The following is a 12,870-nucleotide window of genomic DNA, read 5'->3' as shown; positions in this document are numbered from 1 at the left end:
TTTGTACCTGTTCTGAGATATTGCATCAGTTTAGCCTGATCATCAGCTGTAAGCTAACCTGATTTAAGCAATAGTTAAATGAGTTTAACGTGTTTATTTTCAGTTGTTTTAGATAAACTTATGGAGAAACTTTGATATAGATTAGTGAATATATCAGAGTTCGGACACCTATGTGGGAACTTGCATTTATTTCAGGAGGAAGAATGTTCACAACCTGCGTAGAATCATCCCAAAACAATCACTCTACTATGAAAGATATTTAACATGCATCCACAAAAAGAAAGGGAGATGGCCTGTTTTTGTTGAACGTGGTGCTAAGATTTCAAGAGGACAGCATTTTTATGTAAATGTGGTCAGTCTATCCAGGATCTGGAGAGTCTGAAGTATTCCCTGAGATACTTTGGAATATGTTCTCCAGCATTCCTTCTCTGTTATGCTTAGACTACATTCTAGCAGAACGCTATGAAATGCAAATTAAACACAAAATAAGTAATTCATAGTGGAAGTAGCAGTTGTCTCTGTGGATGTAATTCATATGACCTCCTTTTTAGGCTAGAGCAGATAGATCAGACGCTAGTAACTATGCTGTAGATATCTAAATTTGTGGGGGATCATCCCAACTCCATGGGTTTCGATTCTTACAGTATGACAATTATTATCATATACTTTTCCCCTACTGTAAAAATATGATTGAGAACAGAATTATCCTGGAATGCTTTCTAATGTTGCTTTATGCTGCTTTGCTGACAAATTTAGAGCCTCAGTTTTTTTTAAGATAAGCATTTTATCCAAGTTTTCCAAATCTCTTCAGAACTTCAAAACCAGTATTTCTTCTCTCTCACTGCTTAGATGACTATTTCCTCTACTTTCCTGCTGCATACCAGAAAAATAAGTAAGACTCTGTTCACAACATTGTTTGTAACTTTTCAAGTCAGTCTTTGAATTAAATTTTCTGCTTCTGAGTTGCTGTGATTCAAATGCTTTTTCCCATCTTTAATTATATCACATGTGCATGATTTGACATGAAGAAGCAGTCTTTAATCAAACTGCAAAGAGAAAATGAGTAGCGTCTTTCTGTATTCCTACATGCTATACATTCCTACATGCTATACGGCATGGTTACACCAAAGCTCGATTTGGACACGCGCTGTATTCTGACTGTCCTTTTCCACTAACTTTGCATGGACTCCAGGCAGACCAGCAATGAACTCTGAAACAGCCAGCTTTTATTTGTTATTTCTTAAAACCTACTTTTACTGTTGCTGTCAAGAAAAAAATCACTTTACTGAAGAAACTTGCCTGTGTTTTCTCATTTCATACTGACCTTATTTTACCCTAGACTGCAACAGGAGCTGGATTTGACTGTTAGGATATTTGTCATTGTATGTAGAGCTCCGCAAATTGACAGTTGAGGGTTAACTGGAATTTTGGTGACTACTTGAAGTGTTTTAAAGACTGTAAAATGGCAACTGTTTTGTGTGGGTAGGTGCCCTGGAATGTATTAACGATATCACCGCAACAAAGAGGCTGCAATCCTGTTATGCATAATTATCTTCTCTTTCTGAAACAGGCTGCCTTTGTGTCCAAAACTGCACGAGGATATTTGACCTACTTCAGTTATTCAGTTCCCCTAATCAGTTTTTTTGCCCAAAGCAGGGGTATTATCTTCCTGCTTTCACACCCTTTGTAGCATGTGGTGTATTCAGCTTTGGGCAAATTTTATTTGTGTGGATTTTTTTTTTTTTTTTTTACAATACTATTTTTCTGCTCATTTGAGATGTAGCTTTGTTCCGTGGTCTAATCTTGTTCTTAAAGATGCTGAAAGGAAATTGTGTATATGCACTATGATTCTCATGTGTGTGATTCTCTTTTGCAGTCTCAGTCCGTATTTTAGAGACTTTTTTTCTTTTGTTGTTCCTGTTTTTGTAAATAAAAACTTGCTGTTCAAGAACAGTAACAGATAAGTGATTATGTGCAAAAGGAAGGGATATATCCTATCCTGTGTGTATATATATGTGTGTATGCAATGTCTCTGTATGTTTTTGCTCTGAATATATTGTGAATCTTGTATGCTTACGCAATTACTCCTTGTTTGTTTGTTTGTTTTTTGTGGGGGGAGGTTATTGTGTACATTAATATCTGCAGCTATTTCACTGCCTGTTGAAATACTGGTCTATGCAACTATTAGATCTTCTACATTTTTCCCTTTTTACATTTCTGTCCGTTCTATAAGTTATGTTAATCAAACCAGCTGTTATAAAAATAACTGTATAGTGAGAAATTGACTCCTGTATTTCAAACCATTAATAAATCTTTGCTATGATTAACTTTGTGTTTGAAGTTAATAACCATACTTGATAATATCTTCCTAACCATGGTTACAAAGTTAGCTGTTGTTTTCTCCCTATTTCAGTGATACCGTATTCCTTGTTTCTCCATGTCAGTTGTATTAGAGAATCCAAAAATAATTTTGCCCAGCTGGCTGCTATTAGCAGTTGGATTATCTGTAGGTCCAGCTACGATGACTTCTTAGCTTCTTACAGCTCAGCAATGTTCTGCTAAACCTCAACAGTGCTAAATTTACACCAGTTCAACCTAATGAGCCTTTTCAGGTCTGTGTTCTTCTTTTCTCTCTCCCTACCCCCCCCCCCCACCATGTCTTGGTCTTATAAAATACAGTTATGAAAAGATAGTAAACTGAAGGCAGTAGTATCTTCCGATTGTAATGAGATTTTGTAACTCCTGTGGGAATGTGGTGCCAGGTTCTTTCTCCAAAAATTTAGAAGTTATCATTGTATTTCCATAGTACAGAGGTGGCATCCTGTATCAAATAACATGTAAGGAGCTTAAAGACATTCCTGAGAGGTTTTCTCTAAAAAAGAGAAGTCATCACTTTCTAATTTGCACAAAGAAAGAGTGAATTTAGTGTCATCTTATGTGTCTGTGGCAAAACAAACCAAACAATGTGGGAAGAATGTAATTTAGTTTCAAATATTTTATAAAGATGCTTTTTATTAGAAGCCATTATGTTAACCATATCATGTGTTAAAATATGTCCTCTTAAATAAATTGAAAGTCCTGTCCTTTTGGTATGTGGCATACTTTTTCAAAACACTTGCTCTTTCTCAGGTATACAAAATTTAAGGAGTAAAGCTCATAAATTCTTAACATGAAAATAAATGCTGATCACCTCCTTCTTCCAGATGCCCTTACTACTACCATCACGCTATCTGTTTTTAGTCTTTTTCCCTTCTGTTTTCTGGATTAGGTGGAGTTCTAGAGGTGTCCCTTGGGAAACCTGATGTTTTTCAGGATACAAGTGTTATCCCCAGCGGGGATACCGTCATGGCCGTGCACTCAGCTGTTTACTCTGTGACAAAGACCGAATGAACATTCCTGTATCCTCCTGGATGCTTCACAAACTGATATTTATTCACATTGATTCTTCATGCTAATTTCTCTTTCTGGTCGTTGTAGGATTAGAGCATGCTAAATGTAGTGGGTTGGAGCTCATTTCCAGAGGGCGAATGAGCGTCCTTTACAGCACACTAGCGAGCCAGTCCAGCTGTTTTCCAGCCTGTTGCCCTCTGCAAATTTGCTGCTGTCCATGGTGCATTCCATTGCTTCTCATCTCCTCTTGCAACGCTTCCAATACCCTGTTGGTCTTGCACTTTCAAGTTCATGTTAGATGCAAACAAATTTTCCCCTCCCTCCCCCCCCGCACTTGGTATTTAACTGAGAAAAATTCTTTCACCAACATCTCTCACATTCTTGAATAACTTTAAGTACTGCTTTCTGTTATTTCAGTTGTGTTGAAGCAGAGAGTCATTGAACTTTCCAATACTTGGGTTGAAAGGAAGACTTCTATTATACTTTGAGTTACTTTCTGAAATTCTTTTTTATTGCAAAAGTATATTACTTGTTTAAGCTGGTTCCTTATTTCAGCAGACTTGCATACTAGAATACCGGGAGTGTAGTTACAGACTTGTAGGGCTTTTTTGGTTTCTCTGAGAGGACCTGAAATTACTAACTAGTTAAGCCATCTTTTTGCTTCGTTTTGTTTTTAATCTTCACTACAGTTCAGGCAGGCATTTGATATGACTGAAAAGCAGGTGCTATTATTTATTGGCGAAAATGTGCGAGTTTGTCAAGCCAGCAGCTCTGGCTGAATTGTCTTCCTCTATTGAAAACTGCTTCAGCTGTAAAGTTATGCTAATCTTCTAGTAAATACTTTTATCTTCTGTTACTACACATAAGGAACTCGGAAACCAGGAATATTCTTTGGCATATGCCTTCAAATATCTGTTTATTCCCCAAAAGTATAATTCATTAAAAAGAAGAAAAAAAAGAAGGTTGATTTCCCCCAGAAGTGTAGTTCTTTTCAAAATGAATGTATCTATCTAAATAAACTTCAGTTAGTTGCAGTGGTTCAAGAAGAGTTAGTGCTATCCTCTTGCCTGTATGCAAATAGCAGACTGTTTTTATCTCATCTTTCATTTGAGTCTTTCCCTTCTGCCCGCAGCTCTCTCAAAAACGATAACCGCTAAACAACAGAAAGGTCTGATCTATTTTCTTAAGAAAACACTCTATGCTTATGTATCAACATTTTTATTATTACAGAGAGTTACTTTTGTCCAAACAAGTTTATCTTACAAAAAAAAAAAAGTGTTAGCAGTAGTACCGTTTAAGAGACTATTTCTTTTCCAGTGTAGGTATATTTCAAAACCTGGCATTTAAAAACAAGGATCACTTTTGATTTCATGGAGCCTTTAAGAAATTCTACTATTATGTAACTAGCATGTTTCTTACTCCAGCTTCTCATGCTATATCAAACAGGACTGTATCTAGGGACAGATATCGAATGAGAAACAAGTTGGAGCTACAAGATTTAGAGTGAAATACACTTTTGTATCCTATTAAAAAATTACATATTTTAAAAGAAAAATCACGATTTTCACTATGTAGATCTGTTTGTCATTGAATGGATCTTCTGTATGTTATTGGACCTTTAAGATCTGTCCTTATATCTGCTTGCATACCAGATAACATGAAAATAGTTTTAAGAAATGAATCAATCTTTAGAAGAAATAAAACTGTCTCAGAGTCAGTGAAAAAAGCTTTTTTAATAAAATCATTCAATATTTCTGGTATATTTCCTGAGTTTGATTAGTTTCTGTTTGAAATCTCTTTTTATTTAGTTCTCATACCTTTTTTCAGTTTTTCTGGAGTTTGTTAAAAAACACAAGTTTTTTATTTTAAAATTTAGATTAGTTGCTTTCTTTCGTCTTGCTGGACGAGAATTCCTCTATTCTTTCTCTGTTAACGGAGTCTTCTTCATACTTTGAGATGTCAGCTTTTATCCGTTACCTGAGGAGCCGTGGTTATGAGCAGAAATTTATAGCTTTAGTCTTGAACTGCAAAGAACTGTAAAGAACTGTGCATACGGTTGTCTTTGTTAACATGAAATCTCCTTTGAAGGCTATGGGGATATTTCTGCTAGTAAAGCTAAGCGTATTTGTGACAGTTTGCATGGAAGGTAAGGTGCTACTTATACTCGAGGTGCATATGCAATTAATTTCATACATCCTGATAGCTCTATCGATAGTTGATTAGGTTATTCAAAGAGCGGAAGGTTAAACTAAAGATAGGGAAAACTTCTGCAGTAAAACAAAGCTCTTTAGTTCAAGTAAAGACTTGGAGACCAAGACTACATCATTTAAATATACACAAATGGAAGCAAAGCCACTGATTTTTGACAGTGAGGGCACATACTACTAGAGCAAAAGGGCATGATGGCTCTTCTACCTCTTGGAAGGTTTACTTCGGTTAAACGTAAGTTAATTGGCTGAGTTAAAAGGTAATTTCGTAATGTTTGTCAGACTTGAAAAATCTTAATGTTTCCCTGACCTTAAAATTTGCATATGAAGGAATAAATCTTCAGAGGGTCACGGTTTAAAAAACTAATGCACAAAGTGGTAGCACTTACTAAAGATAAAACAATCAGGTATCTCTGAAAGGACATTACCAAATTATCCATCTATGAGTATTAATAAAATTGTCCTTTTTCATTTTCAGGAGATTTTAAATATTGCTTCTGTTTTCAATTATAATCCTACAGATCATGTAAAAATGGAGGAAAAGTTTTTTTGTATGTAGATATCAACTATTGAATGCATTTTTTATGTTCTGTTTTTGATAGCCTTGTTAAACATGGAGATGCATGCTTGGAAGCCAATGAATGTCCATGTTCATGGAAAGGAAAGGAATACTTTCCAGGTGACAAAGTTGTTTCTTCGTGTCATACATGGTAAGCAGAAATCTATATAGGTATTTATTTCATTTTAATTGTTTGGTTATATTTCTCTTTCTGTTTCATCTTTCTGTTTCTTTATTTGGGAATGATAAAATTTGAATTTGGGTAAAGCTTGATTTAGAAAAGCCACTATTTTGATTATCAAGATTACTTAAATTAACATTCCTTGGCCAATGTTCATGAAGTGCAGGAAAAATCTTTCAAACAGTATAATTCAGTGATGTTTATGAAAATGAAGCTCTTCTTCATTTTCAAATTTAGCATTGAACCTGAGCAGTCTGAGAGTCCAAAACATAACCCCATGTCCATAAGCATAAATTTAAGAGAACACTGAGCAGTACCATTTACTGAACATAGCAACAGTGAACCAATGAAATTGGTTGCTAATTCTTGTGTGTGGAAGTAAGATAGCTGATGAATCGATTGGCTTTTAAAGGAAGTGTTCCAATAGACATTGGTTGATAGGATCACTTATTTACATGTAGAAGGCTGTTCCTTTTATTATCCAGTGTTGTGAATGCGGCATATACCCTGTACCTTCATACTCTGCAAACTGTCCTTGAGCGTTCTCAGTAGAACTTTTGAACACTGCTATTTCAATAAGCTTCACAAGAGTGATGTGAAAAGATACCAAATCTGCATGAACCTGAAACAAACCTGTTTCCTTATGGTTTCTGTGTGTTTTCTTCTCTGTTCACTGCTGGACGTTGGCCAGCTGGTTCTAAGCATTTGTCTCACCGGAGCCTCAGCACGATCAGCCTTATTATCAAGCATCAGGATGTTATGCTAGAGCTGAAGCCTCCAGCTTATCAGCAGAGCAGGTCCTTTTGTCCCCTTCTTTTAGCCTACCAGGAACATTTAACTGGTATCACCTGGTGAACTCCTGTCCTGGCCTGCACAGCTCAGTAGAGCCCAGTACAGCAAAGGCTTGTCCAGTCAGCACTAATCACTGCCTTGTCTGGATGTCGTTGCCCCCTCCAGCCTTGTGCTGACTGCCTACCTCTGCCTCTCGTCAGGTCCTCAGTATCTGCTCTAGAAGATATTTGTAGCCCTTTGGTCGACTGGTGAAGCGACTTACAAGCCATCTCCACTGGGCAGGCAGGTAAAGCGACCCGGGTTTTATTCACCCCCTTATTTCCAAAGGCCTCTCCGAATGGACCTGGTGTGGGATTGCTTGCATCAGAAAGAACCATTATATCCCACTTGATCTGTTTGAGACTTCACCAAAAGCAGCAGCAGTGCAGGCGGGAAGATATTGGATATTTAGCCTTCTCTCTTTTTTCTGAGGCCAGGCCCATTAATTCATGCACAAATCCTTAAGGCTCTCCTAGGTTTTCTAGTCTTCCATATCAAGTATCAAAAACATGCAAAGTGATAATGGCTTTTTGGCAATCAGTTGTCCATAGACAGGCTGGAAGTCTGCAGCAAGCTCTGCTTCCCACGGAAGTGACGTGCTTGTCACAAAGTGCAGAAGGCTTCTCAGACTACTGTATATGAAAGCAAGGAGCATATTCAATATGTCACCGGAAATAGGCATTTTTGCTCATGTGGAGCATGACAGTGCTATGTGAACAAGTTCCCTTAAGCACTCATAGCAGTTATCAATGACTTGAATGTTATTTAGTGCACAGGAATAGGGTGGTACTGATGTTGAATATCTTCTTATTTATGCGTGATATAATGTTAATAACATAATTGTTAATCTAATTTCTCCATTGAACAGTAAAAAGACAAATAGAGTAACTTGGTAAGTTGGCAAAACTATCTATGGAGTGCCGAGAACCTTCAAACCTAGCTCTGGGGTCTGGCTGAACTGAAGTTCTGTTTCCCAAATTGTGAGATGGGCTAGTTTGTCTTTTACTATAAGCTGTAACTGCCTGAAGATGTTGTTAACATATGCTAGTTAGATTAAACACAGATGGTTTTTATTCTAACTGAAGATTTATCAGAGCAGCGTTTTGGTGCTGTGCTGGGCGAGGTAAGATGGACAGTGGTGCAGTTAGCAATGTTGGTTTGTTGCCGTACATTGAGAGCACTGAGGGAATACTGGTCAGTCTCTGTGGGCTGCTCTTCTGGGCCTTCTACGTTCTTATGCAATTACTTACTTGAAATGCTTCTTTTAAAAAGCTAGTCAAAGTTTAGAAAAGGCTAACAGTTCTGCTTTTCCAACTAGGACTCTCTAAATTCTGATATCAAAATATTGGTTTACTTAGTATGAAACATGACTGCAGGTCAGAGGACTGGTTGAAGACCTAGTGTATCTCTTAATGCCTGCCTTCTGGCTTGAAAATGATGTGAAGGAGCTCCCTGCTCATTGCTTGTTAAGAAGTGATTGTGCCTGAGCCCCTGATGGATCAGCACGTTGGGAAGGTTTTGGATAGGCCAAGAGAAAATACGAACCCCAGTGTCTCACAAGAAGCAGCACTTACTCTTTCAGCTCAAATATACTTTCTTCCAATTGCATCTCTCTGTCAATAAGCTTGATTAGATTCCTGCCTTAGGCGCTACTTTAAGGTAATCAGTGTTGGGGGGGGGTGAGTCCTACTGCCACGTGCTCGTGCTTTGTTAAAGCAAACCCGTTTTACATGTAGTACTTTTAACTTTAGCAGTGTATTTAGTGTATTTATATAGGTGATTATATAAAGCACAAGCAGTGGGCCAAGTGAGCGATGGCATAAGCAGAGTCTTGGAAAATCTGGAAAATGACTCCAGGTTTTTTTTTTAAGTTATGTGCTAAGGGAAGAGAAGGAAACAGGCTGCTTCTAGTAACTGGAACTGCCTTTAATTTATCTACTCTATTTTCTTGACAATTGCCGTTCTTACTGAAACCACAGTATTCTATCCCTGTAACATATGATAGCAATGTGAATAGAAAATAAAAATTAATCCTGACATAAAACTTAATACTAGTTGGCATTTCAGGATTTGAGATGGCAAAAATTAGCAATTTATCAGGTATTTCCATAAGTTAAATTCATAGTTTATTTGTAAGATGTGAAACATTTTCACTTTAATGAGGAGATTAATGATTTTGAAAATAAGCATACTGCGTAGCTATGTGCTGAAATTATATTGCATAGTATATTTATTTTAACCTGCATTAATAACCTATATTTAGTTATACCTATAATAAAATGATATCAGCGCACCAGCTTCTTTTATCGAGGGAATTTTTTAAAGTGTTCAAGTGATTTAGGAACTTAAAAAAAATAGCAATTTCAAAGATTACTTGTACATTCAGGAAATGAAATCTTATCCATTTTTCTTTATAAATGCTATTTACTAATGTAAAATTCCCATTCAAGTAGGGAGTGAATAAGGACTGTAGTAAAAGGCACGTTGTATGTGGATTCTGTGGTTCAGCTAGTACAGAAACACATGTACTGGGAGAATATGATAAGGAAGGCTTTATTTTTGTGGCACATTATTGATGTGAGTTACTAGAGAACAAGTTGTATTACTTTTGGAGGCATTTTTTGTTTTCTTGTTTCAACCAAAGAAATGCCCTTCTGGTGTCCGTATATTCTGGAACCTGTAAAATCTAGCACAAAGAAGCATAGGTTGTCCGAGTTCAATATGCAACATTTTTTTCAGATAATTGTTATTATTATTATCTTTTATGCTGCCTTTATTTAACATTTCAAAATGATTCTGTCTGCAATCCCCATACATAGTAAGTATGGCTGTAGTGTTCCTGCTTCTTCAGTGCAATAGCTGTAGTCATTTGTCCGTGGTTGATATGACTATAATCGGTCATATATTTTTCAGCATTTGCCAGCATGGATCATTTCAATGCACCTTCCATCCCTGCCCATCAATGTGTACCGCCTACGGGGATCGACATTACAGAACATTTGATGGACTTACTTTTGACTTTGTTGGAACTTGTAAGGTTTATCTAGTTAAGGTGAGACATTTTAAATATCCCTTGCAAAACTGGTTTTATCAATTAAGGAAACTTTCTACAACTTAATCTCTTCAGTTGGTTTGCTGCTTAGTTAAGTTTTTTGCTACTTATATTTTAATCCTTATTTACTGTCACTCATACAATAAATATATAAATATGATGTTCTAAAGGTTTTTATTTGGTTCTATGCAGTATCAGCAGTATTGATTAAAATGCATGAGCAGGAGAAGACAAAACTTGCATGCAAATTTATGGAAACAATGAGGGTAGACCTGTGGATTTCCAGTCCGCTGTGGACTGCTACCCTGATATCTGTTTTCCGTCTGTACATATACTGCGCTTTACATACTGTTTTTTAAGGTTTGGTGTTACTTAAACTTTGAACCATGCATAACATAACAATAACACATTGAGTTTTCTCCTAATTGAACTATGTAATACAAAGTTATATGAGTTTATTATTATTTAAAAGTGCCTATTTCATTTCTTTCACTGCAGAGTACTTCTTCAACGAGTTTCTCAGTTATTATAGAAAATATTAACTGCTTTAATACTGGAATCATTTGCAGAAAATATATTTCCATTAACATTGGAAAATCTCTTTTAATATTTGATGATGAAACTGGGAATCCAGTAAGTTTCAATCTTTAACACTACTTAAAAAGTAACAAGCATATTTTGGGGGCAGGGGGAGGAGATCCTGTTCATTGGTTAAAAAAAAAAATTGCCATACCACATCAGGTGCAAAGGCATGCAAATCTTCACCGTAAATGCTGATTGTGTCTGTATAGTTCACTGGGAACCCTAGAGAAAATCTGGGGTATATTTCATAAAAATGGTGAATGAGATGATCATAATTCTTCTCTTTAGCCTTGATGTGTCTAAGGAAAAACTGGGCGTTTTGAAGCCAGTGGGAATTTTGCTATAAATTCCACTGGAACTAAGATTTTAGTCTATTTTAGGATGTAGTTATGTAGGAGGAAAATTGCTATACAGTTTCAAAAAATAAATTGCAATATCTGGTGTGCTCCAAAGCCTGAGTTTCACTTTTGTTATTTTTGGCCAAACTGCAAACTGTTATTGTAAATATTTAGTATTTATAGCTTTTAGTGTCAGTAGTACTGTTTATGGTTTATAAATTAACTACACAAAGAAAGTTGTGCCCCTTTGTATTGTCTAATTAAACCAGACATCTTCATCCTTGCTATAAATAATTCAGAGTCTGATTTTCTTGTAGGCAGAGAAAAATGCTTTATTGCACTAAGTAAGATGGCAGTCCCTGGACATACGTGTAAAGTTCTTATTTCCAGAAGACATTACATGCCTGCTTATACCTGTCTGTATTCAAAAAAAGCACGTGGCAAAGACCTTTTGAATGTAATGCCGTATCATAAAGTGAAAATCATATGCAGGAAAATTGTGATTAATTTTGCACATCCCTGCTGAACCATTGATGTTTTAATCTTCACTCCAGTTGCCATTACCCATTCTATAAATTGGATATGCAATCAACCTTTTAAAAAAAATTCAACACTGTTCACAATCAAAATCCAGACCGCTTTTATTTAGGCATGTATTCCTGTGTGGGCTTCTGTTTGAGATTCATTTTACTGATGTTTTTCATTTCCTGTCAAGTGAACATTTTGTAAAGACTTTACTTGCATTATGAGCTGCTTCATTTTATTTTGAACAGAGCTCATCTAGTTACATAGACAAACTACAGAAAATACAGGTATGGAAAGCTGGATTTTTCACTGTTGTTCATTTTCCTGATGAGCACATCACCATCCTATGGGATCAGAGAACGACAGTTCATGTACAAATGGGTCATCAGTGGCAGGTAAGTGCAAATCAGCATACTTGATGCATTTATTTAAGATAATTATGTAAGTCTTATTAAGTAAGCTGTGTTACTGTGGTTTAAAGAGTAGACAGTGTGTCAGGAATCACGTAGGAGCTCAGTCACAGAGTCAAGGAGAGAAGCACTCAATTACCTTGTCAATTAGAATACTCATTTACAGTGTTTTTTGCAGTCACTATTTCCTGTTTAACTTCTGCAGCAAAGGAAACTAGTGTCTTTTGGGCAACATTCTCCTTTAGTAGACAACCCTTATGTGACTGGAGCAGGTGTTGCTTTACTGAAGCACAAAAAAGCACATTGCCAGCAAACAGGTCACTTCTCTGAACGTTAAGATCAGCACCCTTCTTAAAGGCTTGGGAATTCTCAGCGTCATCATAGTTGTAAGGGAATTGTATTGATGATGTCAGCATAGAATATTTTCCATACATCTATTATCACAAATGGCTGAACGTTTTTTGATTGAATTTAGCTAAAAGGATCAAGTCCTGACAAATTTATAATGAAGCAACCGAAAACAGGAACTTTAAACAAAAAGCAAGTTTGAAAATGGCTGTCGCTGGTAGTGTTTCATATTGTGTAGAAATATATAGGTGTATATGTACTTTTTTTTTTTCAGGGTGAATTGACTGGATTATGCGGAAATTTTGATTTGAAAACGGTAAATGAGTTGAGGACTCCGGATAATTTTGAATTAACAAACTCACAAGAGTTTGGCAACAGCTGGACAGCTGTAGAGGTTCGTAGTAACAAGAATGTATTTGCTAGTAGCTTTTGAGCTATTACATCATA

At 36.3% G+C, this 12,870-nt stretch overlaps 1 protein-coding gene across 1 annotated transcript in view; it reads left to right on the top strand.

The window, feature by feature from the left end:
* OTOG (otogelin) overlaps positions 1-12,870 on the top strand; it is a 112,795-nt gene that overhangs the window by 44,124 nt on the left and 55,801 nt on the right. The window contains exons 23-27 of the mRNA XM_068944908.1: positions 6,200-6,307; positions 10,082-10,220; positions 10,719-10,853; positions 11,914-12,060; positions 12,698-12,817. Of these exons, the coding sequence (XP_068801009.1) occupies positions 6,200-6,307; positions 10,082-10,220; positions 10,719-10,853; positions 11,914-12,060; positions 12,698-12,817 (649 nt within the window). The remainder of the gene's footprint in view (positions 1-6,199; positions 6,308-10,081; positions 10,221-10,718; positions 10,854-11,913; positions 12,061-12,697; positions 12,818-12,870) is intronic.

The sequence above is a fragment of the Struthio camelus genome, chromosome 5 (genome assembly GCF_040807025.1).
Source record: "Struthio camelus isolate bStrCam1 chromosome 5, bStrCam1.hap1, whole genome shotgun sequence".
In the NCBI taxonomy this organism is placed as follows: Eukaryota; Metazoa; Chordata; class Aves; order Struthioniformes; family Struthionidae; genus Struthio; species Struthio camelus.
The sequence above is the reverse complement of the archived record's forward strand: the minus strand, read 5'-3'. Positions and strand labels throughout refer to the sequence as shown.